The 27,711-nt window shown below is 37.3% G+C and overlaps 1 protein-coding gene across 1 annotated transcript in view; it reads left to right on the top strand.

The window, feature by feature from the left end:
• Positions 1-27,142, top strand: part of LOC122816209 (single-pass membrane and coiled-coil domain-containing protein 3-like) — a 136,950-nt gene extending 109,808 nt beyond the window's left edge. The window contains 1 exon segment of the mRNA XM_044088956.1: positions 27,086-27,142. Coding sequence (XP_043944891.1) covers positions 27,086-27,142 — 57 coding nt within the window.
• Positions 27,143-27,711: the final 569 nt, after the last annotated feature.

Here is a 27,711-nt window from a genome sequence, read left to right as displayed (position 1 = left end):
TCATGTCGATATTAGTAGTGTTTGATAAAGGTAAGTAAATATATATATATATATATATATATATATATATATATATATATATATATATATATACACACACACACACACACACACACACACACACACACGCACACACACACACACACACCACACATACGCACTTCTATAACACACACACACACACACACACACTACACATACGCACTTCTATAATATCCATCTATCTGTATCTATGCATAAAAACTAAACATGTCCTGTTTGTAAAGTGTGTATTTGTGTGTGTGTGTTTAATATATATATATATATATATATATATATATATATATATATATATATATATATATATATGATTTTTGCAACTCACACCAATTTAGTAAAAATACAGTCTGAGTAAATTCTTCATTATTGATCCTGAGCACAAGTCATATACTAATCAATGGAACTGAACTATAGTGCAAAATATTAGCCTGTGTTAGTGAAGGCTTATTAACTCCTGTACTTGGCAACTATTTATAAAAAGCTGTATGTCGGTTTCCTTTTGAGAATTCCGCACAAACTATTCAAAGAATTATAAAGAGCACACTTGTACAGGATGCAATTATGACTTCTATTTTACCACTGGGGATTTTAACACAGTTTATCCCTAAACAAAACCCACATCTTTGGCATCTTCATGGTACCACCAAAAAATCTTATTTTCTAATGAAATGTCTATGATGTTATAGCTAAGACAAAGTCAACATAGTAAAAATATATTCTGAATTGTTATTACATAGGCCATAGTATATCAGTGAAAGCTCTGAGTCCCTACATTTTCTACCTTGACCATATCAGGCCCCCGTTTAAGACTTCATTACAAAACCCATTAGGTGAGACCCTCTTGGAGGATGTTCACATCACTAGGGGAATTGATGACAGCACCCAGCTTGCAGTCATCTGCAAACGTGGTCAACCATAGCCCACTGGTTTTGGCCTGCACCTCAGAAAAGTATATCCCAAACAACAAAAGCCCCAAGACCTCTCCCTGGGGTACACTGCACATTACGGGTAGACTGCATAAGGTGTCTTCCCATATTTTGACTAGGTGGGTTCTATCATTGAGCCTGTTTGCTATCCATCTGGTTACATATGGATTGATGCCTAGTTGAGAGAGTTTATGTATTATACCTGACTGGGGAATAATATTGAAGGCTTTGGCCAGGTCAAGGTAGGTGGTGTGCACCATCTTCCCCTCATCCTTGGCTTTGGTGACTGTCTCAAAGAAGTCAACCAAATTTAACAGGCATGACCTTCCCTTGATGAACTCAAACTGTGTGGGCTCGAGTGTTTGGAGTTTGGCAATGTCCTTGATAATGAGATCCATGATAATATGCTCCATGGCCTTGCAGATCAGGCTAGTTAGGCTGATGGGTCTATAATTTCCTGGATCGATGGATGCTTCACCTTTGTGCAAAGGGATGACAGTGGCTGTTCTCCACTTGGCTGGGATGAAGCCAGTACTCAGGTTTTGGTTGAATAGGGTGCCTAATGGTGCTGTATGTTCCTGCCTGAATTCATGTGGGATGCAGCCTGGGATGTTATCAGGTCCCATGGAGGCTGTATTTTTTTACTTTGAGAGAGCAGTGATGTTGTTCCCTAGAGATACGGGGAGGGGGCAGGAGCTGGGGATATCCTCATTTACTGATGGGGGGACAGAGGGGTGAAGTTTTCACTGAACCTGCCTGGAGCAGGTTGGCTATATCTACAACATTTGTGTATGTGGTTTGCTTGACTACCAGTTTTGAGCTGATCTGGGTGCTTCCTTTGTGATTGCGGACATATACAAAGAAAGCCTTGTGATTGTCTTTAGTAGATGTGGCCAGTTTGGACTTGTTCAGGCTAAGGAGAGATTGCTTCCAATTAGGCACCTGCTCCTTATTAGTCCTGGACAGCATTTTATTTCCATTTATTATAGAGTTTATTTATTGCAGATGTCCACCAGACAGGTTTACTTTTTTGAGGAGGATGATTTTGTCCTGTCGGGTATTCCTGATTGCAAGTAGCTATATAAATGCTCGTATAGTACTTAAAGTTTGGACATATGTGCCCATTCCTATTGTGGAGAGGGGTCTGTGAAGCTGTTTATACCTTCCCTTACAAGGAGGTATTCAGCTTTGGAAAAGTTTTTTGTTCGATCATATCTGGGGGTGGGGGAGATGGTAACGCTGAAAGTGACCGCTTTTTGGTCGTATCTTACCAGGGAGGATGACACTGTAGAGATGCTGCAGTGGTTACTCATGTTAGTTAATATCCAGTCCAAGATATTTTCACCTCTTGTGGGGGTGTCGACCAGCTGGTCCAAGGCATTTTCAATGACAAAATCAAGGAATCTCTGGGAATTTGTGTTTGGCATGAGTAGTTCTTCCAACCTATGGTTGGATAGTTAAAGTTGACTAGGCTCAGGGTAAAGGGTTGAATCTTGATAGATTCAAAGAGGTCCAGATAGGTAGAGTGGGCATCTTGAGTCAAAGTTGGGGGCCTGTAGCTAGCTATGATTTGAACAGGGGTCCTGTCAATAGTTAACTGCACCGGGAATGTGTCCTCTGTGTCATACTGTTTGACCAGCCTGGAGATGTGTATGTCTTTTATATATATATTACTTCTCCACTTCCTTTTGCTTTGCTGACCAAGGTTTAGGGTCTGAATGTATGATAGGATGAGTAACCTGGCATGGCTAGGGTGCTCTCTACAGCTTTGAACCAGGTTTCTGTGAATGTACAAATGTCAGCATCTTCCAGGTTTAAGAATGCTTGCAATGAGTGTAGTTTCATGTTTAGACTCCTAGCATTTAGCAGCATGACCTTTAATTTGTGTTTTGATGAAATTTTCATGTTGGTAGTTTTTACCTCATGGCATTGCCTAAAAAAGGCACTATGGGGTAGGCAAGAGCCTTTCCCAGGTGCCTGAAGCCCAAGGAAGACAGAAGCTGACACCTGACAAACAACTAATGGTGACTTTCTCCTTATCCAGCATGGTGAGGGGCACATCTGTGTGTCTCACAATGGAGTCTCCTATGGCTAATATGTTGGGTTTATGCTTAGACCTTAGTGGCTATGAGACACAGGTGTGTGAACTATGTTTGGTGTGGTAGGCAGTGGAGTTCTCGTGTGTTTTTGTCTCGAAGGTCTCTTTTGTTTGGGTATGTTTTTATTGAGGATGTCAGTTCTCATTTGAGAGTTTAAAGTACAATTTCTACTGAATTATAATATGACACTGCTATTCCACCCTTAAAGATTCACTGCAGTCCAACTGTAAATGGACATCACTACTTTGGCTGCTTCAAAGTGTTTGAGATAAAGCATTTTACTTCTGACAAAAACTCCTGATTAAGCAGTGTGATGCATTATTGTCTGTGAAACAAAACCCAGATGACTGGATGGGTACCCAAAAATTCAGTCCAGACTTGACTGGCCTCTCTGTCCTAGAGAAAGCTGGTATGGCCTAACGGCATGTAATAGTAAGGCATAAATGATCATGAGATTCAATTTACTTGAAACTCCTACATATAGTTCCGATGCCAATGAAAGTTCTGCATAATATGTCTGTTTGTACATTTTATGCCCATATGGCCAGCAAAAGGAATATCATGGACTATGGTTAGAAGTGCCAGATGGTAGGCTTTAGGCACTACCAACTGCTGTATCCTCTCACCTTCTAGCCCTCCCTCAGGGTTCCACTCTCTATACGGTAACCCTTTGTCCCAGTATACAGATTCCCCCATCCCTTGAGAATCAAGTGCCTCACTAGCTACCTGCCTCAGGCCTTGTAATGTAGGGTCTGAGAGCTGAGCCTGTCTCAACTCTCTCCCAGCTCCCCTTCCACAGGAAGTCTGGCATCCTCTGACAGTGGTGTTTCACTGTCAGCCTGGGTACTGCTACTCACCTCTACCTTTGCAGTCACTCTGTCTAAGAGAATATCAGTACCCACAAGCAGCTGTGGCTCACCTTCAGTCTCACTGCTACAGAGTAGCTCCTTCTCTGAAGTAACCACCTCACCAGTCCTGGCTGCATGTATGCAGTCTGTCTGGGTCTCCCCCAGGCTACCATACCCACATTCTTGTCTCCTAGCCTGACTGTGTGTATCTTTATAAGCACATGGTATTGCCTCTTCCAAATCCTTCCCTATCAGGACATCTGCATGATGGTAGTTTGGTACCCTTGTTTTCTCGAGACAACCTACTATTGGCATTTTGTCCTTCCCACTTACTGGCTCTCTCACCTTTAGTTCCCCACCTTGCTTCCGTGGACATCTGTATGCCGCATGGCCCCACTGGTTGCATTCAAAACATTTAACCCTAGGTCCTGGATGTGTACCTGGACTAGTGGCTTCCCCTGCTACTGGCAGATTCTGTTGGGGCAGTCTAGGCTGCCCAGCATGGGTTCCTTTAGAGCCATGAGCAGTACTGGGGGGTGCCTTTCCTGTCCAGGGATGCCCCGCTTGCTAGGTATAGGTCTTCCTTCTTCCCAAACTCATCTGAACTAGACATTGTCTATCAGCTAATCAAATCCTCATGTCCTAAGGCAAAGTGCTAAGGGCTTGTTCCCTCACCAAAAGGTCTGCCAGCTCTTCAGAAGTGTTGACCTGATATCCACTCACCCACCTATAAAAATAAATGCTCAGTTCAGCAACATATTCCCACACACTTTCATCTGCCTTGCATCTATGCTCACAAAACTTTTTCCTATAAGTTTCAGGTATTAGCTTAAAAAAATTCAAACAGACAATTCTTAACAGCAGTATAATCAAAGAAATGATGATCTGAAAGTTTAGACAACACAGTTACAGCTTTACCATGGAGTAAGGGGGTCAGGAACCGTACCCAGAGCCTTTGGTCAACATCATACTGTTTACATACCCTCTCAAACATATGAATGAATCTATCAAAACTATCCCCCTCGATAAACTGTGGAAGAAATTTACTGACCTTTTGTGCTTCTGAGGTCCAGTTACTCCCTTCCTCATTACCTCCATGACTCTGGCGAAGAGTCAGCATCTTCTTTTCCGCCTCTGCCTCTCCTTTTCCTCAGCTTCCAGGCATAGCAGATTCTCATTCTCCTCAGCCTGTAGATGTCTCAGTCTCTCTGCTGCTTCTGTTTCCAAATGCCTGGCCTCCAACTCAAGTCTCTATCTCCAGATGGATTTTTAAGTCCTCTGCAGAAAGGTTGAGCTGTCCATTCTCTGAGTGTTGTACATCTCCATGGGCAGTCTGATCACCTTCCTGATTGCTGTTTTCTGATGCAGCTGTGAAGAAAGCTGCAATCATGTCTGCCTTAGTCAGGTTTCCAGGCACCAGTCCCTTAGCCTGGCACATCTCAGCCAAATGGCTCCTTGACAGCTTGCCATACTCCTCTGCTGACATGCTTGTCTGCTCTCCCTGACTAACTAAGCTAACAAAAGAAATAAAACAATTGTTATCTGAACTCTGAATATTCATTGTGTGGCTGATTTAGAGTACAAAAACACCTTCAGTGATCACTGTACACAAGCTATAGGAATTCACTATCCAGACCACTACAAGCCAATTGCAAACCAATTAATATGTGGTGTAGATATCCCACCACTACCACTAATTATTATGTGATGCCCGTGCACTGACCCAATAATAAAATAGCTTCAGTCCTCACCACTAACACCAGTGAGGGGTGCCCACATTGGGAAGAACAACAAACACACACACACAGTAAAGTACAATTTCCCTTAAGAGCACACAGAGATCACAGTCAGTCTGGGGCTGGTTTCTCCCTTTCTCTCCAGATCCCCAATAAGACTCCTCACTGGCACAGCTATAGGGTTATAGGGTACATGTCACAGCCTAGTGGTCAAGCTAAAACCTCCAGAACCCTCTCTGTCCAAACAGTGCTTTGTGTCCCTACCTAAGTAGCTGACACACACACACACACACACACACGCACACACGCACACACGCGCACACACACACACACACACACACACACTCTCTTTAAATATGAGTTATATACAAACACACAAACACTCTTGGGGAAGGCTAGTACAGGTTCCCCAGCTATGCCTCTTCCTGCCAGTCTATAAGGTAGTACCAGCTGCCACCAACCACTAATATCAGCTACTAAGGCCCTTACCAAAGGGTGCCCAATTTTTCTGTGCAATATTATTATCAAAATAGTAAGTGTGACTGAGCAGCAAGACTATTGGAATGGCTTTGTACAGTATCACTATATATATGCAATGTATTCTAGAGCTTAAATTATCTCTGCACAAAACAGCCACAGTCAAAAGGTTTAAAAATATTTAATAATAAATAATAAAAACACAAGACAATATTTCTTACTACATAGTGCTAGTCAAGAGTTCAGACATCAAAGGAAAATGTTTAAAATAATACTGTAGAATAGTTCTGACATAAATATAGAAAACAGCTAGTCTAATCTTACTATTTTCTATCTTTTCCTAAGAGCAATCACAGTTCTAAGTAAACTTACATATAGAGGAATAGCAGAGTACTGGTGAGTTGTTGTCAGCTTTAGACAAAATCCAAAATGCTCTCTCTTTCTCTGAGACAGTCTTTTAAATTGATAATACATCACTACTGACTCATTTTAGATTACATTATTCTTCTCTGGTTTCCCAGGCTAACAGAAACCCAGAGTTTAACATAGCTTTGATCTTGCACCTGGTCAGGAAACCACAGCAATTAAAGACATTATATATGTAAAATCTAGCAATTAACTCTCGTCTCAAAACAGTAGAAAGAATCTAGTGGTCCAGACATGGCTCTGAGTTTGAGATCAGTCATACAAGGCTTGACTTATCAGTTTTCTTCCAGCAGAGTGCACTGTTACATTTTTGACATTCAACATTTAACACAATTTTCTTCCATTTAAGAGAATAAGCCTGTGGCTTATATTAATATTTATAAATGACAGAATTATCTACAAAATTCTATCTAGCTAGGCTGGCAGCCTGCACATACACTCCCAATGGAAATCATGTATAATGCAAAATGACAAACTGTGACAATCAAAACCTCTTAACCCTTACACTTACACAACTCAGCACTGAATTTGACCACATTAATATAGCTGTTTCATAACATGGACATATCCTCACGCATGTTGCAAGTTCAAAAAAATCATTTTTCTGATGGAATACTTATTTATTCTAATAGGACATCAATTCAATAAAAGTATATTCTGAACAAGATGAACATAGTTCTGCCTGAGCGTAAATCACATACTATGTACAGTAAATGAAATATTGTGTAATGCATCATGCCAGACTGTGGCAGGAAAATGACAGTGTACGCCTCTGTCTGCTCTGAAATTTCTTTACATTTCTTATGAAAGTTTTTGTTATATTTTTTACAGTATTATCCTCGAACACTTATTATATAATTTACCTATAACTGATATTCTACTATTATGGATTTCAATCATTTCTATCCTGATTTTGACTGCAGCACATTGCTGTGTTTAGCATAAGTACTGCTGGCCATAACATATTTGCAATGGAAGAAGCATGTAAAGTTTTGATAAGATATATATGCTTTTTTCTTCTTTCACAATGACAGCTTAGGAGAAGCTATATTTTTGTTTAGTGCTTCTTAGTTCAACTTTTGTAGAAGTTACATATGCTGCAGTAGAAATCAAATGTAATGCAAATTTTCAGACAGCAACAGGAACAGTTTATGAACCCCTTTCATACTTATGTACAAAAGTCCATATGTTAGGACACATTTGAAACTTTATTACAAAGCCTTCAGGAAATGGCAGTGGGATAATACACTACAAAATGTACTTAAGACTTATTCTTCCCATAGAGATTTCATTGCGATTTAAAATTATATTTAACCCCTCCATTTGGATAGTTTATCCCATGACATGTGAGCTATGAGAGGTGTCCTAGAGAAAATGTATAGGATCTTTTACCACTGATCCAAAGACATCTTGATAAAGATATAGTCTGGATAGTACTACATTTTCAAGATGAGCTGAAATCATATACTCCCAAAGCAAACTGAGTATATTGTAAAATTTCAGGAGTCAGTCAGTTGAATAAAGGCAGTTTCTGCAACTGAAATTACTGCAAATTTGATGAAGTTTACATTCATCACTAATAGATTTTGTACTTCTCCTCACTGATGTGTACTCATGTAATTCTGAGAGTGCCTCCTCCCATGGGGGGTACAGGATGACTTGTCCCGTGCAAAGAAAAAAATATATATATGTTGAGGTTCACTGAAAGTTGCTTTTAGTAACTTAATTTAATGGTAGTTGCACTCTGATATTTCTCCTGGGGAGACAACATGAATACCAAAATATCAGACTGTGACTGTACATGAGAATTCATTTGAAAATTAGGAAACAACAGACCCATTTTGTAGCTGACGACAGTCAGTCATTCTCTTCTGTGGGAATTCAGTGCACCTCAGCACTGAATTTGAGTATATCACACTGCTTCCTCAGTAAGGCAAATTTTGTTTTCCACATTTACTGACAGTTACTTTTTGCAGCAAAAATGCTTAAAAGGAAGCAAATAAAATATGTAGTTTACTTATGCACACCCAGAAGTCCATGTACTTGTTAATTTACTCAGAGGAGGTGGAAAACCCTTATACGTCTTTTTTTTTTCCCTTGCGTGATAAAAACATGTGCCACCACATAGTTACAATCTAGGCAGTATTAATGCTTTTCTGATGTTTCTGATGTTTCCTCATGTGAATTTCCTTTTTTCCCCTCTTTGTAGCCATGTTAGTACAAGTGTACTTACTTTCACATGATCAATGCAACCTGGTAGGTCTGAACACATGCCAAGTAAGTCTTTAGCTAGCAGCATGCCTGCCTCATGTCTCATCATTGCTAAGGGTTGATTCCAACAAAAAAAATCTGTTAAATTAATGGCTTTATTCAAAATTCTGAAACATGAGTTTGGAAAACTTATCATATGATCAGAATGAGTCTTTCTTTTTGAGTCAGTTTTTACATTTTAGCTATGCTGATAATAGCAACTTAATTTATTTCCTCCTGCTTGCTCTAATCTAATGTGAAGATATGGTGCTTTTTTCCCTAATAAGTATATTCAGAACAAGAAACGAAGTAGAGTACCAAAGTGCCAGAGCCACAGATGTCGAAACAATATTTTATTGTTAAAATCCACAAGTTAACACCGAAATCAATCCTAAACACATATATTCAGAACAATCTGAGCTGAATACTTTTTTTTTTTTACAGTCTCCCTGATTATGTGTCATTCCATTTTATATAACTCCTACCTTTCAAACCACTGAAAAAAAGTATATATATATATATATATATATATATATATATGGTTCTACCTGACATAATCGAAACCACACAACACCGACAACCACATCACCGACACCACATATTCGAGTAAACATATATATATATATATATATATATATATATATATATATATATGTTACTGACACTTGGTTGCTAGGAAAGCCAGACCGGGTAGAAGCCCATTTTCAGCAGTGGCACAGGGAGCTCCAAATTATTACAAAACATTTTAAGAACAATAATTTTACAATCTTCAAAAATAAAACAAAAACATTTGCAGTTTAATTATAACAAATTTAACATAATATAACAATGTTGGTTAAAAACTGATACAACTAGTAGACAGCTTGTAGAGAAAGTAAAGAATACATTGATACTGAAAGAAGGAGTTACACCAAGCACAGACTTGGATAGTCATTTTGTAGGGTGCATAGTACCCAAGCAGTCTACAGAGTTGCCACCTCCTAGATTTACTGCTCTTTGAGAAACTGAATGTTTCAGCATGCAGTTTTCTCTATGCTGTAAATGGATAGAGAAATGTAAAAAATGCATACGCTAATACTAAAAGAAGCAGTTATGCCAGGCACACTCTTAAATAATCATTTTGTAGTGTGCATAGTACCTTAGCAGCCTGAAAAGCTTCAGCCTCTTAACTTTACTGCACTTTTACAAAATGAATGTTTCAGCATGTAATTTTCTCTATGCTGGAAATGCGGAGAAATCTAAGACGGTATATACTGATACTGAATAAATGTGTTTTGCCAGGAAGACTCTTGCATAGCTGTTTTGTAGTGCAGATAGTTCCTCAGCAGCCAGCAGGGTTTCAGTTGGCTAATTTACTGCTGTTTAAGAAAATTAATGTTTTGGTATGCAGTTTTCTTTATATAGTTAATACTGGAAATTCATAGAGAAAGGTGAACATTATGCACTGATATTGAAAGAGGGAGTTATGCCAGGCAAAGTCTTGCATTGCCATTTTAGAGTGTGCATAGTACCCTAGCCACCTTTAGACTTTTAACCTCCTAGATTTACCAGTCTTGGAGAAAATGAATGTTTCACCATGTAGTTTTCTCTATGCTGAAAATGCATAGAAAAATCTAAAAAGAGTATACACTAATACTGAAAGAAGGAATTATGCCAGGCACAGTCTTGCATGGCTGTTTTGAAGTGAACATAGTACCCTAGCAGACTGCAGAATTTTAGCTTCCTGGTTATACCACTCTTTGATTAAATTAATGTTTTACCATGTATTTTTCTGTTATGCAGGAAATGCATAGAGAAAGGTAAAAACAGTATACACTGATACTAAATGAAGTAATTATGCTAGGCAGTCTTGCTGTTTTATTGTGTGCATAGAACCCTTTCAGTCTGCAGAGTCTCAACGGCCTAGCTTTACCATCCCTGAGAAAATGAATATTTCAGCATGCAGTTTTCTCTGTATAGTTAATGCTGGAGTTACATAGAGAAAGGTAAAACAATATACACGGATACTGAAAGAAATAGTTATGCCAGGCACAGTCTTGCATAGAAGATTTGCAGTGTGCAGAATATCATAACAGCCTGCAGAGTTTCAGCCTCCTAGCGTTACCACTCTTTGAGGAAACAAATGTTTCAACATGCAGTTTTCTCCATGAAGTTAATGCTGGAAATTTATTTATTTATTTTACATTTGTTGATGGGATTGTCTGACTGAGCTGAAGAGCCCTTTTTCACAAGAGGCCTGGGGAGAAAAGCTCTAACATATTATACAATTTTCATTATAATTTACCATTAAACAGCAATGTTACATGATTATTACAAGGCATTGAGTAGCAATGCAATGTTATGCAGTGTCAATAATCAGGAGTATATCAAAACTATTTTAAGATGTATCCAAAGAAATATGTCATTAAGATGAATATAGTTTTTGGAGTAAGTGGTTACAAAAACCCAATTTTATCATAATGTAGTTGCATGAAGGCAAGACAATTACAATAGAATGTTTCTCTGAGACGATTTGCTTAATAGATTTTAGAACAGAGTTTCAGCCTCCTATCTTTACCGCTCTTTGAGGAGACAAATGTTTTGGCATGCAGTTTTCTCTATGAGGTTAATGCTGGAAATGCATTGAGAAAGGTAAAAATCTTATCACTAGTGATAGCGAACCTATGACATGCATGTCAAAGGTGACATGCCATGACATTTTGTGTGACACACCAGCGTTCACCAACACCAAACTTACTAAAGAAACTGCTTTTGCATTTGTTGCTTGTGTGAAGTGCATTTTGTGCCAGGAACCAGTTCAACACTGCTACAGAGGTAAGGAAGTTATTAACCTCAAAGACTATTTTGGTATACTTTCTCGATAGAGTCTGCAAAGGGCAGTGCTGACTTTGTTTTGTCTTCGTGATTGCACTTCTGCAAAGGGCCAAGTAGTCTGCATTTCTAGGAGTGTGCTGTTTTACATTCCTCTCAACTGTCCCTTTAAATCCCTCTTAAAACTGGCAACTTTACACTTAATGACAATAACTAGATTTATAGACTAATTTTACTTCAGAAAATGTACATTAATTCAATTTTTTTCCTGTCAGTGTATCAAATTGATAGTACTAGTAGTTTAAAACTGTCCAAATCTCTTACTTCTGGATTTGTCCCTGATTCTGTTGGGATTTATCCCTGATGTATTGAGAGCCATGCTGTGTTATTTATTTCTATTTATGTACTTATTTATTTTTTATTTTTTTGTTTGGACGGGTGACATGCAAGCAGAGTCAAGTTATGCATTTTCCAAATTTTTGACATGGTAAACCCAAAAGGTTCACCATTACTGAGTTAGTCTAATTCAATTAGGAACTGCAATATAAGGTGATAGAAAAACAGGCTAATGGCATAGTTATAAATTCCAGAAAAGATGTAGTTTTTCTTACTTTTCCAGTCTGAGGTAATGTTTTTCTTGCTATTGCAAGGAGGGACCAGAGTTGGTGCACTTGTGTACTTGGAACATACACTGGAATTGGAGCATTAAATAATAACAATGAGTCAGTGACTCCACAACGCTTTAATAAAGGATTTGAATTCCAGCCAAAAGGGGATCACAGTATTACATTTTATAAACATATGTACCCAGTCTGCATATACTGCTTCTTCGCATCTCCAACATAATGATGTCTCATTACCTGATATTAATGCTATTTTTTGGGGTGTGAAAAACTTCTGTGAATAAATTTCCATGTGTAAATTTTCCAAAAGGGAGATGATGTAGTATTACTGATTGATTTGAGTATTACTGATTTCTCTTTTTCTGAAAAGCTAGATTTATTAATTTTTTCTGCATAGATCCATAGGGACTCATCTGGAGCTGGTAAATCCATTCACCATGTCCTATATAACCTTGATGCTGATAGTCATCATTTGTGAATAGTTTTTGGGTCTAGGTGTGGCTTTCACGATTTGATTTATTTTAAACTCATTAACTATATGCTCCCTAAAAGTGTGTATGTTTAGCCAGTTGTTTTGATTTATGGTACATCTTGCTATGAGAGGTTGCCTCCTGTATATAATTGTGATTAAGAATCTGATACCAGTAAACTAGCCCATTTCCTTTCATTTCTTCTAGTTTTTTCATGTTGTAAGAGTCCAAGCATTTATTTGTTAATACTATGGGAAACATAATAAATAAAAGATTGCTCATCTTATAATCTTTGAACGTTAGCTGTTTGAAATTGTTTACTATGTAATTAACAAATGGAGAGAATTTTTTTTTGTTACTTGTATTAAAGCAAATGTTTTTTTATGACAAGGTAAACTTTGTCTACTTCTGAAAACATATCATTGTTTATTGTTTCCTCACAATTGTCTAGTAATATTATTTTATGTAGATTTTTCCAGTTAGAAGTATATTTGCTTTTTAGCAAATGACTTATAATGTTAAAAAAAATGATTCAGTATATTAGTTCTAGATGTGGAAATGAGATTCCACCCTCTTCCCAACTTCTGTAATGCCATGAATGACTTAATCCTTGTTTTGTTTTGAGAAACCATAAACATTTTATTAATAGAGAGTTAAGTTATTTCATTAGTTTTTTTGGAAGGGGGTGCTAGGATGGCTTGAAAGACATACAGAACTTTGGGTAGTATGATCATTCTAAGCAATGTTAGCCTTTCCTCCATGGTGAATAACATTTTATTCCATTTGTTTAAGTAATCTTTAACCATGTCTATTAACATTATGAAATTTGCTTGCCTAGTGTCTTTTCAGTTTGCTTTAATTGTTATAACTAGATATTTAATCAGTGTTAGCCCAATTAAAGTCTCTATGTCTGTCTAGAATGTTTTTTTTTTTTGTTTAACAACATAGTTTCAGTTGTATTTTGATTAAAAGTTAGGCCTGATATCATTTCAAAGTTTTGAAGAGATTCTATAAGATGTTCACTTGGGGTATCTATGTTCCCAATTGTTAATAAGATATCATCAGTGAAAAGCTGGACTTTGGAATTATACTTTGCATTTACATAGAAGCTGCTTATTTTATCATTAGTTCTTATGTAATTAGCTAATGGCTTCACTGATAGAGCAAATATTAATGGTGGTAAAGGTCACCCTTGCTTGGTGCCTTTCATTATTTTAACTAGTCCTGACAAGAAAGCTCCAATTTAAATGCATGATATAGAAGTAGTGTATAATTTCTTTAGCAATTTTAAAAAAATCTAAGGAAAAATTATAGATTTCTAGAACTTTAAATAAATAGGGCCAACTCAAAGAATCAAACGCTTTGTCCAAGCTCAGGCTAATAATTGTTAATTCCCTCTTTTTTTTTTGTTTGCATAGTCCATTCATGTTAATAGCCTGATTAAATTGTCTTGGACCTTCCTGCATGAAATAAACCCTGTTTGATCATTTTTTATTATTTTTGGAAAAAATTGATTTAATCTATCTGCTAGAATAGATGTAAAAATCTTGTAGTTCACATTCAGAAGGGAAATAGGGCAGTAAGATGTTAGAAAATTAGGGTCCTTGTCATGTTTCAAAATGGGTGAAATCATAGCATATTTCCAGGAAGGAAAATGCCATCATTCTTTCTGAATTCTTCAAAGGCATCTATTAGAATTTAAACCAGAATGGCTTCAGTGGTGAAAAAACGATCCACTAGGTGTATAATATAATACAAAGCAATTTATTAACAACACACACAGAGGAAAGAATAAATAAATAAATGAATAATAGTAATCCAAATAGACCAAATCCAAGCGCTTTCGTCTTCTGTGTAGGAGACTTTTTCAAGAACAGAGCATGCCCTACAACTGAAAACATTTATACCATCCATAATTAAATTTCAAACCAAAACACCAATCATTTTCTGTTTCTACTAATTAATCAATTAGTGTAAGGTATAATAATTAAAGGTGTAGCACAATAAAATATGCAATAAAATGTGCAGTTCAACCATGACCAAACAATACAAATATTAAAACATGTATGTGTGTATACTGTTTATGCAATACAGTCAATTATCATGAAATTAAAAAGTATATTAAAAAGTATATAACTAATGTACTTGTGATAGGCTTTACAAGTGCATACACATACGCGCATGCTTATGTAACCTATTCACAAAAATTCATGAATATATGAATGAATAAGTATCTGTGTAAGTAAAAGTGTAAAATATGTGTAAGTATATATAACTTATATGCAAACATAAAATTCATTTTAGAGGATCAGAATGCACATAATTAATATTCATTATCAACAATATACATATATGTTGGTATCATAAAATTTTTTTATGCTACTCTTTTATGCATTATGCTGAGCAACTAGCCTGGAAGTGTGGATTTCCTTAATAAATATGGACACACCTCTACCTTTGGTGTTCCGGTCCAGGTTACATGGCCGAAAAGTATGGTATGAGTTATAGCCTGGTAGTGCAGGGGTGCTATCTGGAGCCTTGAACCAGGTCTCAGTCACTGCACAGATATCGATGTTCTCCATTTTAAGGAGTACCTCAAGTGAGTGCATTTTGAGATTTAGACTTCTAGCATTGAGTAGCATCACCCTCAGTTTTTGCTTGCCTGTTCCTGTTATGGTGGTGAATTTGTCATTTGAACCTTGCCTAAAAAAGGCACCATAGGGGTGGCAAGAACCTTAGCCAGTATCTGGAATCCCAGGGGTGACAGGTGCAGGCCATCTCTGGCAAAGCATCGTGGTCTGTTGACCATGTCATCCCAGGCAGACAGATACTGGATCCCTTTAGAATGACACCAGAAGCTTAGCCAATTTTTGAAGTCAATCATTTTGTCCTTGTACTGTGGCATCATTCTGGGTGATGGCAGAATGCTACCCAGGGCTAGAGTCATACTTGCCTGGGCTACAAGATCAGAGAGCTCTTCCATGTCTCTTTTCATGTAGTCCAGGGAGTTACATCTCAGGTCGTTCACACCAACATGGACAATGACAGAGTCATATTTGTACTTGTTGTGGAGTGACCTGAGTGCATGTGTTATGTGGCGGATCCTGGCACAAGAAAGGCAGCTGACAGTAACCTTTTCCTTGTTTAGCCTGGTGAGTGGGGCATCAGTGTGCCTGACTATATAGTCACCTATGACTAGTGTGTTGGGTACGTTGTTTTGCCTTATTGGCTGTGGTTGAGTGGCACACTGAGTCTGCGGGCTATGTGTCATTTGGGTTGTGTTGGGGGGTGGAGCTTACTTGCATTTCTGCTTTGGAGGTCTCTGTTGCTTGAGCAGATTATTATTGAGAGTCTCCGCGAATGTTTTTGTGTTTCTATGTGTGGATTTTGGTGGTGTAGATTTAGTAAGACTATGTGATGAGTGTGGTGTGGTGCAAGTGTTTACCTTCTCCTCTTGTCTGTCAAGTTCAGTCTTGGTTGGAGAGAGCTTTACCTCTAGTTTGGCTAGATAAGTGCATCTCTCACAGGTTGTAGTGTTGGGTGGTAGGAGGAGAGGGTTGTCTGTGTACATGAGACATATTCTACATTGCCCCAAGATGCCCATATTCATCAGATAGACAGGAGAGAACACTGGGAGCTGACCCTTGGACATGCCTGAATAAAAAACTATTTTCCTCTAGATAAGTGAGGAAAGTGAGTACAAGAGCTGTTTTTCTCTAAGCAAGTGAGGAAAGTAAGTACTAAAACTGTTTTCCTCTAGATTATGGCAGAGCTTCTGCAATATTGAGGTCATATGTAGTGACCACAGGCTCTGCTCTATGAAGGAAGATAGTGAGTAAATGTAAGAGGAGACAATACTCATTATAGTATCACATAAAGCATACAATAGACACCTTGTTAATTTTTGGGAAGATTTTCTTCAGTGTTTGGCTCAAAATATCAGTGATTCAGCCTCTCTCTTCTCTGATATTCCAAGGAAGTAACCATAGCCTGCCTTAGGCATAGGCCAACTAGGCAGCCATCTAGGGTGTTGGTCTAGCAGGGGCATTTTCCAGTAATTTGGATGCTGTGGATAAACCAGGATGGGGGCACTATGTGGAGTGGGTGCTATGGAGTCCTGTGGAGCCCTTTTGCCTAGGGCACCAGTTGACCAAAGGCCAGCCCTGGAAGTGGCCTCAGTGACAAATCAGAAAAAGTCAAGAGTGGCATGCTTTCTTCAAGTCACAAATGAGGAAGCCAAACTTTTAAAACATTAAAACTTTTGCTGCAAGTGAGGAAAAGAAAAGTATTTTGTTAGTACTCCAAACTAATGTTCAAGTATACCGTGAGGCAAAGATGATTCAACATTATGTCAGAAATGTCTTTTGACTAGAAACCATTGTCATAATAGACTTCAGATAAATTATGTGGCAGATTTAAGACATAGACTGAAGGCTATAAGTGATACGAATCATTGTTCTAAGAAAATTGTGGGAGAGATTCCAAAAGAGTTGCTCACAGTGTAAGTCTTGCCTAATTCTGAAAGACTTGTGCATAGTGTAAGTGACTTACTTAGGTGCAAGGCCTATCTATAACCAGGGGCCAAATTCCAAAACACCTACTCTCTCAACCTCCTCACAGTTCACAGAGAACAAGTCTTTTGGAATTACACCCTATGTGTAATTCAAATAATGACTGCAAAAACAAAGAGTAACTGAGGGACTCAAAACTAAAACTTTAGAACTTTGTTGGTTGTTGTGGGTGAAGCAAAAGTCTCTGTTTTTGGATATTTTAAGTTTACTGTTTAAGGTTCAAATGGTTACTTATTTGAACGTTTTTAACTTCTTTTACACCAGGTTGATGCTAATTGTAGAATTTGTGTTGTTTGGATCATTTAAAGTTAAATGAGGAAATTGGGGTACGAAATCTGCTGTAGGGCTTGTTTTTTTACATGAAGGAAAATGACAGATATACAGCTATGTGCAGAGTCAGGATCAGGGAAAGAATATTTCTTTAGAAAATTGGGATGAATTTAATAGCATGGAATGTGAATGTGTTTCATTTCATTTAAACAATTTAACTTTGGATAATTGTACTGAGAGACATATTTAAATGAACAGGAACTTTTAGCATACTAAATGTCCAAGGATGATACTGTAAGAATTATAACAATGGGAGACTGGTTATGGGGAGCTTGTCTTTATTTGTTGAAGCACTAAATGGTAGAATTGCATTGTTGATTTCCCAATCCAGTCCCTTGCAAGTAGAGCATGTTTTGTTGGACAAAAATGGATGTCATTTTGGAATCAAGGGACACGTGATTATGATTTGTGGTGTGCATAACATATTTTTATGATTTGTGGTATGCATATAGGGACAGCACAGAATTTCACGAATAATGAGGGAGGTAACAGCTTTTCATGAAGGTACTGCTGTTTATATAGTTGATTGGAATTGGATGACTATTGTGCTAGAAATAGAGAACCTACAATCCATCGTGTGCAATGGAAGGGAAGATACATGAGATTACATATGAAAGCAATACAATCCATCGTGTGCAATGGAAGGGAAGATACATGAGATTACATATGAAAGCAATAGGACTGACCTCTCAGATAAGAAAAATGCAGTACTTTTATTATTTTTATAGATTTAAAACAAGGTCAGAAATAAATACAATGTATGTCACTATAAAGCATGTGTATTACAGAAAGGAGATAAGATTGCATCTTTTAGCATGATCTGATCATGCTCTTTTGGAATGTTGAAATGACGCAAAGACGTTGAAGATTCCTTATGGTTTTATGGAAACGAGACTTTTGCTGTTTGATGTATGGAGCTAATAATTTAAAGTGAAGTATGATGGTCACAACATTTGGTCAAAAAAAGTGGGATCAATATAAGCTGTCAGACCTTCTGTACAGATTTTAAGAAGTGAAACAAATAACTGTTGGATTAAATTAATAAAGAGATAATGGGAATATTTGATAAGAAACACTCATTAGTCATTCAAAGATAGACATTTTTATGATCGTCCAGATTATCAGAAATCATTGACTATGAGACTGAGGCTGAAAAGAACTGCACAGAAGTTGAGTTTCTTCTGTTATGAGTATGTGTGGTAGAGCTTTTGATGGAACCCATTACTCAAAAGAAGTTATTTTAAGTTATAAGAGAACAAGCAAGGAAGAAGAGTGGGTGGTGATGAGCTGCCAAATGAATTTTGATTATCAGGTAAACACAGTATATTTCCCAGACTATTGCCAATTTGTGAATGGGTGATGGAAGCAAAAGAGGCCCATGTTTCATAGACAGATGCTGTAGTATTCATAATAGTAAAGTGTGGACCTGGCCTTCTTTCTACATGCCTATCTATATATTAAATCATGACTATAAATGTTTATGGCAGTGTTATCAAAAATGACTGTATAGATGTATACTCATTTGGTAGATAAAGATCAATGTAGGTTTCTGAGAGGAAGACAAATGTTTCATAATATATTGAAAATGAGGATACTGATGAAGATAGAAAAAAAATATTGAAGACCAATTGATTTTAGGTGTAGATTTTGAGAAAGCTTTTCTAAACGTAGGCATTACAGGCAAATTTACTGATTTGAAATTTGAAATGGGCTATATGTGATGCATCTAAGGCTTGTTTTATGATTCATGTGGGCATGTAATGGTCCTTCTTTCTGTCAGGGTGAGCAAGACAGGGGAATCCCTCTTTCCCCTCTCCTGTTTGCTTTGTATTTAATGACTTTGATAAGAAGTCAGTTGTGAAGTGTTATAAGATTGATAAGGAAGAAATAAATATTTCATTATTTTCAGAAGATCTGCTGAATTATAGGGTTTACCCCAAGAAAGATGTTGAAATGATGTTTACAATGCTGGATAAACCTTAGTGCTTACTCAAAATTTTAAAAATAGTGGTAGCTGCCTGTACTCCTGAACTCTATATACATTGCTAAACTTTGCAACTTTCCCCCAACAAACATCAGAAATGTTTCATTTTGTTTAATATTTAAAACTTCTTTGAAAATGTTCCTATCAACAAAATGTTCCTGCACTTGTAACACTCCCATTACGAAGTCACTTTCCTATTCTAATCATTTCTTGTCTATAATTCAAAATCCCACTAAAATCATATTTACCAACAAATCAATTCTGCCTTTGCACTATCACCATTAATAAGTTCTCTCCTTATACAACTAAATCAAGCAAGTATCACAAAATCATCAAACTTTGTCAACTGTTTACATATCTCGAGTCAATAGCTGGATAAAATTTATATATGCCTCATTTGCATCAAATTTCAATGAGAGCATATATATAAAGTATAAGATAATGCAGCTTGTTCTTTAAATATGTGTGACTAACATTTTGTAAATAATGTGGCGTATAGTTTACATAGTGATCAACTTTTATAGGTCAATAGGTATGTACTGGGCTAATGACCCTTTATAAGCCTAACCATGCAATCCAACTCAGCTGTGTCCCTATGTATCATGGGCATCTATTAAAAGATGGTGTGTTAGGAAGTTTCTAGAGGTTATGGAGGGGTATGTGAGTTTGAGCATTACTGCCTGCCTCTGTCTATGATAGACTTGGGGTGATTTTCTGACTTCCCATCCATTGGTCAAGGTTATGCTTAAACAGGATGATGGATGGACTCTGCTTCACAGGAACGGGGATCCTGTTCCAGAGCATGGGATCCTCTGTGACACATATCAGGCTTGCCAACAAGTCTTATTTATGTCACAAGCAAAAATTAAATCTTTGGATCTAGTGGTTCTGATGCTGTTCATTTTATGGATGTGTGAAAGGTCCATCAGACTTGGATTCAAGGATGCTTTGTATGCCAGGCATAGATTGTCTGTCAGTAATATGTAGGAGACTGAGTATAGAGATAGGGTTTTAAGACGATCTGTACAGGGCAATGTGTTTATACCCTAAATTCTCCAGGTAAGGAAACTTTGTGGGCATTACAGCTAGTTCATATGTCTGGTCAGGTACATGCTAAAGGGGGCATTATACTCAATGATGGGTCTGCTAAGGGCCAAATAAAGTGGCACTAATGACTTCCATGGACCTGAATGCCATGCAACTTATAAGTAGGGTAACATGGAATGATTTTCTTACTACCGTGGCCACATGTTGGTCAAAGACCAGATTACGGTCTGCATAGGTTTCCAGAGCCTGACTACTGGGTCAATTACTAGGTTTGTATTATCAATGGAGTAATTAGCCTTGGTGCCAGTTTTTCCAAAAGGCATTATAATGCATTTATTGGCATTGAGTTTTAATCTGTGACATTGGCACCAGTCATTTGTCTGTGTTAGTACCTCTTGTAAGATGTTTGTGTCATGGGAGAATCTATAATAGCTCCCAAACTGCAGTCATCTGTCAACCAAAGACCCTTGACATTAGTCTTTATCTCTAAGAAGTAGATCAATAGGAACGGTCCCAGCACTGAGGCCTGAGGTACACCGCTGGTGACTGGTCTCAAATTTGTCAATTATACCTGAGTTGGTATAGTATTGAATGCCTTAGCCAGGTCCATGTAGGCAGCATGCACCATTTTCCCTTCTTCCATTGCCTTGGCGATCTTCTCAAAGACGTCCACCAGGTTTAGTAGGCATAGCCCTTCTTTGACAAAACCAAATTGGGTTAAGTCCAGTATCTGAAGGTTGCCTATGTTTTTGTTGATCATTTCCATCATAATTCATTCCATGGCTTTGCATATTAGACTACTTAGACTAGTAGGTCTGTAGTTTCTATGGTCAGTTGATGGTCCACCCTTGTGAAGTGCAGTAACCATTGCAGTCTTCCATTCTCATGGTACAAAGCTTGTTTTGAGGCTATAGTTAAAACGTGACTCATATGTTCATGATAAGTCATGTTTCAATCTATTTAGGAGTCATCCTGGGATATTGCTGTGGCCCATTCAGTCTGTGTTTTTGGCATTTGCAAACACTCCCAGGACCTGCTACATGCTAATAGTTGAGGACATTATGCTATTCATGTGGGAGGTGGCAGGGAGTGGGGGTGAAGTTTGAGCTGAAATTGTTAGCCAACAAATTCACTATATCACTCTGCTCAATGAAGATGTCACCACTGACCAGCAGTCCAGCACATTGATGTGTGCTGCCTTTGGGGTTTCAGATATAGCTGTAGAAGTCCTTGTGGTTGTCTTTAGCCTGTGAGGTTATTCTTGACCTTGTAATTGGCCTTGTTGGATTTAACTAGTCCTCTTAGTTTTCTGTTTAGTTTAATTAGAGAGCTCCTATCATTATGAGAGTTGTTCTTCTTATTTTTAGTCAGGACTTTTTCCCTTTTGTTATATACTCTATTAAGATTAGGATTCCACCAGTCAGGTGTGTTTGGGCTTACTTCTATTAGGTAGAGCAACTTCTATACAGCCATTTACATAATTGTACAGTGTCTCTGTTAACAATTCCTCATAGATTGTTGTGAACTCAGGGTTGGGGGAGCATTGAATTTTGACAGACTATCCCTTAACAGGATATAGTTTGTTTTGGAATAGTTTCTAACTTTTTCAGGGTTTGCTGAGGTTACTGAGTTGATTCCCATGAATTTTCCCATGAATATGGTATTTGGGTTAATGGTGAGTATCTCCGGCAGGTCTAGGTGTGAGGTATGGGATTCTGGGGGACATAGGGTGTGACCTATAGCTTGCTAGGAAATGGTATGGGACTTTGTCTATAGTGCTTTCATGTGGATAAATTCCAGGGCATTGTCCTCTTTCCCAATGTAGAGTTATGATTGTTGCTAATATAGACTGCACTGCTCCACCTTATGTCCCTGTCTTTGCAGCTCATGGTCTAAATGAGGGGAAGGCACTGAAGCCTTACACTGACAGAGTGCTTTCTGTGGATTAAAACTGTGCCAGTAATGGTGCAGATGTCTATATTCTCTAGAGTGAGGAGAGCTTGTATGGATGTGGTGTTTCTTGTTTAGGCTCCCAGCATTGAGCAGTAACACCTTTAAGCTTCTTTGGGTTTTATTTCTTATGTCAGTAGGTTCCACAACAAACTAAAAAATGCCAACAGATATTTTTTTTTGGCTAAACTGGGGACAAAAACAGGGAAGTACAAAAAAGTATCACCACACAGGTCTTCCCTTAAAAGCTTTTATCTCATACCTCTTAAGAGTCTTGAAGAAAAGAACCAGTAAGGATATAGCTCTGTGCTAAATATAAAAGACTTGCTAGAAAGGTGTTCACCCGAACAGAGACAGTAGTGCAGCTCTAGTCCTAGTTTAGAATTGCAGAGACTGTTGGCTTAATGCATTAGTGTGAGGGGGAATGCTCAAAGAACAGGAGAAAAACAGTAACATGGCAAACAGAAAGGCAATGGACTATTAATTTAAGCAAGTATTTACAGCTATCAAAAGCCTGGATTCAAAATGCAAAAAATGCATGCAATTCTTATCCAAAAAGAAGTGCAGAGCAAAGTATAAATGTTAAAGTCTTGCAGTAATACACAATCTTCACACAAGTGAAAATGAAGCTACAAAACGAAGGTCCCATAGCAAATTAAAATATGCAAACAGATACCTTTTTGGGTAAAACATGGGGAAAAAAAACAAACAAGTACAAAAGTGTCCTTTTTGATGAAAAGTTTGTATCTCACACCTCTCAGTCTTGAATAAAAGATCCTGGGTGTATGTAGAGCTGTGGTAAATATGAGGGATCCAATCAGATAAAGGGAATACTGAAGCTCTAGAACTATGATTAGAATTTCAGAAACTTTTAGCATAATGCCTCAGAGGGGGTGCAACAGACTCAAAGCATAGGGGGAAAACAGTAGCAAGGTAAACAAAAAGACACTGCAATGCATGTGTATAGAGCTATAAAAAGTACTGAAGCATAAATCATTGAGCAGAATTAAAAATACTGCAACTACTGCAATCCCAGCTTAAAATATTTAAGCAAAATGTAAATAAACACTTAATTCCTTCCCTTTTGATGACAAGCTTGTATTTCACAACTCTCACAGTCTTTTACAAAAGACCCTGAGTGGATGTTATCTCAGTGTTAAATATAGCAGACATGTTAGGAATGGATCAAATGAAATAGAGGCAATATTGCAGCTCTACTCCTATTGTTGTTGAAAACCTTGTACCTCACACCTCTCAGAGTCTTCAACAGAAGAGCCTGAGTGGATGTACAGCTGTGGTGAAGCTCAAGAACTATGGTTAGAATTTCAGAAACCTTTAGCTTAATGCCTTAGAGGGGTATGGGGCAGATTCAAAGAAGGTAACTTATTTTGTATTTTGAACCCAGATAGGGACCCCAATTAGTCTTCTTACTTCTTTAAATTTCATGACCCGCGGTAGTGGTGCTGCGGTAGCATTGTCGCTTCACAGCAAGACGTTGTCCCGTTTGATTCTCAGCTAGAGCGTCTTCTGTGTGGAGGCATGTGTGAATGGGCGTGCCTTCATTGAAGGTTGTGTGTCAGGGCTGGTAACTCGGCATGTAAAAATCCACTACCAAACATTAGTGGACTGGAGTTCCGCTGTGGCAACCCCTAACTGGGATAAGCCGAAAGACACAACAACTTCTTAAATTTCATCATAGTCTGGTGCCACAGTCTGTGGTGGGATTGCAGTAGTGGCAGCAGTTTGAATTCTGCTACAGGATCTGTGCTTAAGTATTTTTTATAGGTGTATTCACCTGATTAAAATTACACTCCACTGGCTTTGTGGCTTTGTGTTTACCTTGCTACTTTTTGCACCTGTTCTTTTAGTACTCCCTACCCTGCTACTGAGGCATTACATACAAGTTTCTGATATTCTAACCATAATTCTAGAGCTTCATTATTGACTTTACTTGATTCAATCCCTCTCTAGTAAGCCTGATATATTTAGCACAGAGCTACATCATCCCAGGTCTTCTGTTCAAGACTCGGCTTTTTTCCATGTTTTAACCAAAAAAAAGTTATCTGTTTTCATTTTGTTTGTTGTTTTGTGACCTTGGTCTCATAGCATCATATGCAGTTGTGTTAAGTATGTGTATTAATTCAAGATTTTAACATTATTTATACAACACACTTCTATTTCCAGAAGTGGAATTACATATACAATGTAGTTTTTATGCATTTTAACCCACACTGGAGCCTCATTTAATCTTCTACCTTTTTCCCATTTGTGGCAGGACTGTGACCTACTGCCAGAGTGGAGCCTAATTTAATCATTTATTACAGCATTACTGTATAGTCTGGTGCCATAGTGTCAGTATTTTAAATTCAGTTATTTTTATAGCTGTTTATACCTACTTCAAGTTGCATTTCTGCGCCTTTCTGTTTACCTTTCTACTATTTTGTTCTGGTCTTTGAGTCTATCCCATCCCCCTCTGAGGCATTAAGCCAAACATTTTTGAAATTCTAACCATAGGAGTAAAGCTCCATCATTGACTCTATTTCATTGGATCCTTCTGTATAATAAAGCACTTTGCTTTTAAGGCTTGATTGGTTTATAAGGGAATGGAGGAGATATTTATGGTGTCTACCTTTAATATATGTAGTGAAAATATCAAAAAATATATTTTGCATTTTTGGGAATTTTTAAAAAATTATGTGGAACTTAATGAACTAACTGAAAATAAGTTGATTTTTTCCTACAAAAGAGGTAGGAACATCAAGGGCATGGTAGTGCATACAAAATTCCATAAACCTGATGAGAGAATATATGATCAAATTGTTGTTAAGAGTATGGCACCATGTGGAAAATGTAAAAGTTGTCCTTATGTAACCAGCTTTTTTTAACAGATAAATGCTATTGTTTTTAAACCAAATGGTTGTTTTAATTGTAGAACAGAACAAGTTATTTATACCATTAGATGTGGTTGTGAAAAATTTTACAATGGTCAAACTAAGAGAATGTTTAAGACCAGAATAATGGAGCATTTAAGGGACATAAGGGCAAATAAATTGGAGAGTCCCTTAGCTCAGCATTTTTTTGAATTTCATGGGGGTAAATGTGACAGTTTAAAAGCTACTGTTTTAGAACAGATTTTTACTAATATAATTAGTGATGGTATAATAAAAAATATGCTTTTAAAAAAAGAAATGATTTTTATATTAAAATATGAGACTTTAATTCCTAAAGGTTTGAACACTGACTGTTGTTGGAAAAGTTTAATTTGAAGTATTGTCTTTTTAAGAATATATTAATTGCTGTACTTAATTGATTGTGTGATTGAATGATTAGGATAGCTGGTGTTATATAAACTATTTGTGCATATGATTTGTTACTCCTTGAAGGTTTATAGTAGCCGAGGCGCTAGAGAATAAAGTGTGCTTATACTGGTACGTTGTGTCATTTTTGCGGTGGAGCAAACAGTTTTTTTGAAAGTTGTTGCTTAGTTGATTGGTTTATTTATCCATTTTTGGTGAATTAATTTACTCAGGTTACTCACAGGTCTCCTTTGGAGGTTGGTGGCATTTTCATTTAGCTATAAAAACTACTGAAGCACAAATCATTGAGCAGAATTTACAATGCATCTAGTAATGAAATCCCACCATGACCGTTGATACCAGATAACTGGAATGCAATGATAAGCAGGTATATACAGCTATAAAAAGTACTGAAGAAGTTGCAAGACTGATTGAGGCCCCTGTCTGGATTCAAAATGCAAAAAAGATACCTTTTACGTGTAATTCTACGTATTCAAATAGAAGTGCAGATAAATGTATAAATGTTAAAATCTTGCAGTAATTCACAGTCTTCACACAACTGCAAATGAAGCTACAAGACCAAGGTCCCACAACAAACTAAAAAATGCAAACAAATAACTTTTGCAGGACAGAATTAACAGTACTGCCACTAATGCAATCCTACCACAATCTTTGGTACCAGATAACTCAAATACAACTTTAAGCCAGTGTATTAGACTATAAAAACTACTGAACCACAAATCCTGGAGTAAAATTCACAAGACTTCCACTACTGCAATACCACCATAGACAATGTCACCAGACTATGAATAAATCTGTCAGTAACACTGTAGATTTTTATCTGGCAGTAAATTACAGTCCTTCCCCAACTGTGAATGGACCTACACACTGAGACCCCAATCTATGTTCATAATACAAAAAAGTTATATTTTACATGTAATTCTATCTATGGAAATAGAAGTGCAGTAGAATGTATAAACAATATTCAAATCTTGCAGTAATACGCAATCTTTGCACAACTGCAAATGAAGCTACAATACCAAGGACTTAGAACAAACCAAAATGCAATCAGAATCTTTTTTGTCTAAAACATTAACAAAAAGAAGAAAACTGCAAAAAAGTATTACCACACATATTGCTATAAGTGCAATATAAAATATTGAAGAAAATTTTAAATTAAAGCTTCTTTCTTCTCTTTTAAGGAAAAGCCTGAATCTCACACTATTCAAAGTCTTGAACAAAAGACTCTGGGTGGATGAAGTGCTATGCTAAATATGAGGGATGCAATCAAATTAAAATGATCCTGGAGATCTTGTCCTATGGATAGAAGTTCAGAAACCTTTCACTTAATGCATCAGTGGGGCATGGGAAAAAACTCAAAGTAAAGGGGAAAACTAGTAGCAAGGTAAAGAGAAAGGCACTGGAATGCAACTTAAAGCAGGTATATATAACTATAAAATGTAATGAAGCACAAATCCTTGAAAAAAATCATAATACTGCCACTAATGCAATCTTACCACAGACTATGGCACCAGGCTATGCAGAAATTTACTAGTAAAGCTGTAATAAATGACTAAATGAGGGTCACATCTGGCAGAAGATCAGAAGTTCTATCACAAGTGGGAAATACACTAAACAACTAATTGAGGCCCTAGTCTGGGTCCAAAATACAAATAGTTACCTTTTACATGTAATTCTACTTATGGAAATAGAAGTACAGTAACATGTCTAAATAATGCCAACATCTTGTAGTAGTACTCAGACCACTATTAGTGTAATTTAAAATACTGAAGAAGGAATTTAAACAAAAGATTTTTTTATTCTGTTT

The sequence above is a fragment of the Protopterus annectens genome, chromosome 12.part0, assembly GCF_019279795.1.
Source record: "Protopterus annectens isolate FY-2018-M chromosome 12.part0, PAN1.0, whole genome shotgun sequence".
Lineage (NCBI taxonomy): Eukaryota > Metazoa > Chordata > Ceratodontiformes > Protopteridae > Protopterus > Protopterus annectens.
Note: the sequence above shows the minus strand (reverse complement) of the source record. Positions and strands in the feature narration are given on the sequence as shown.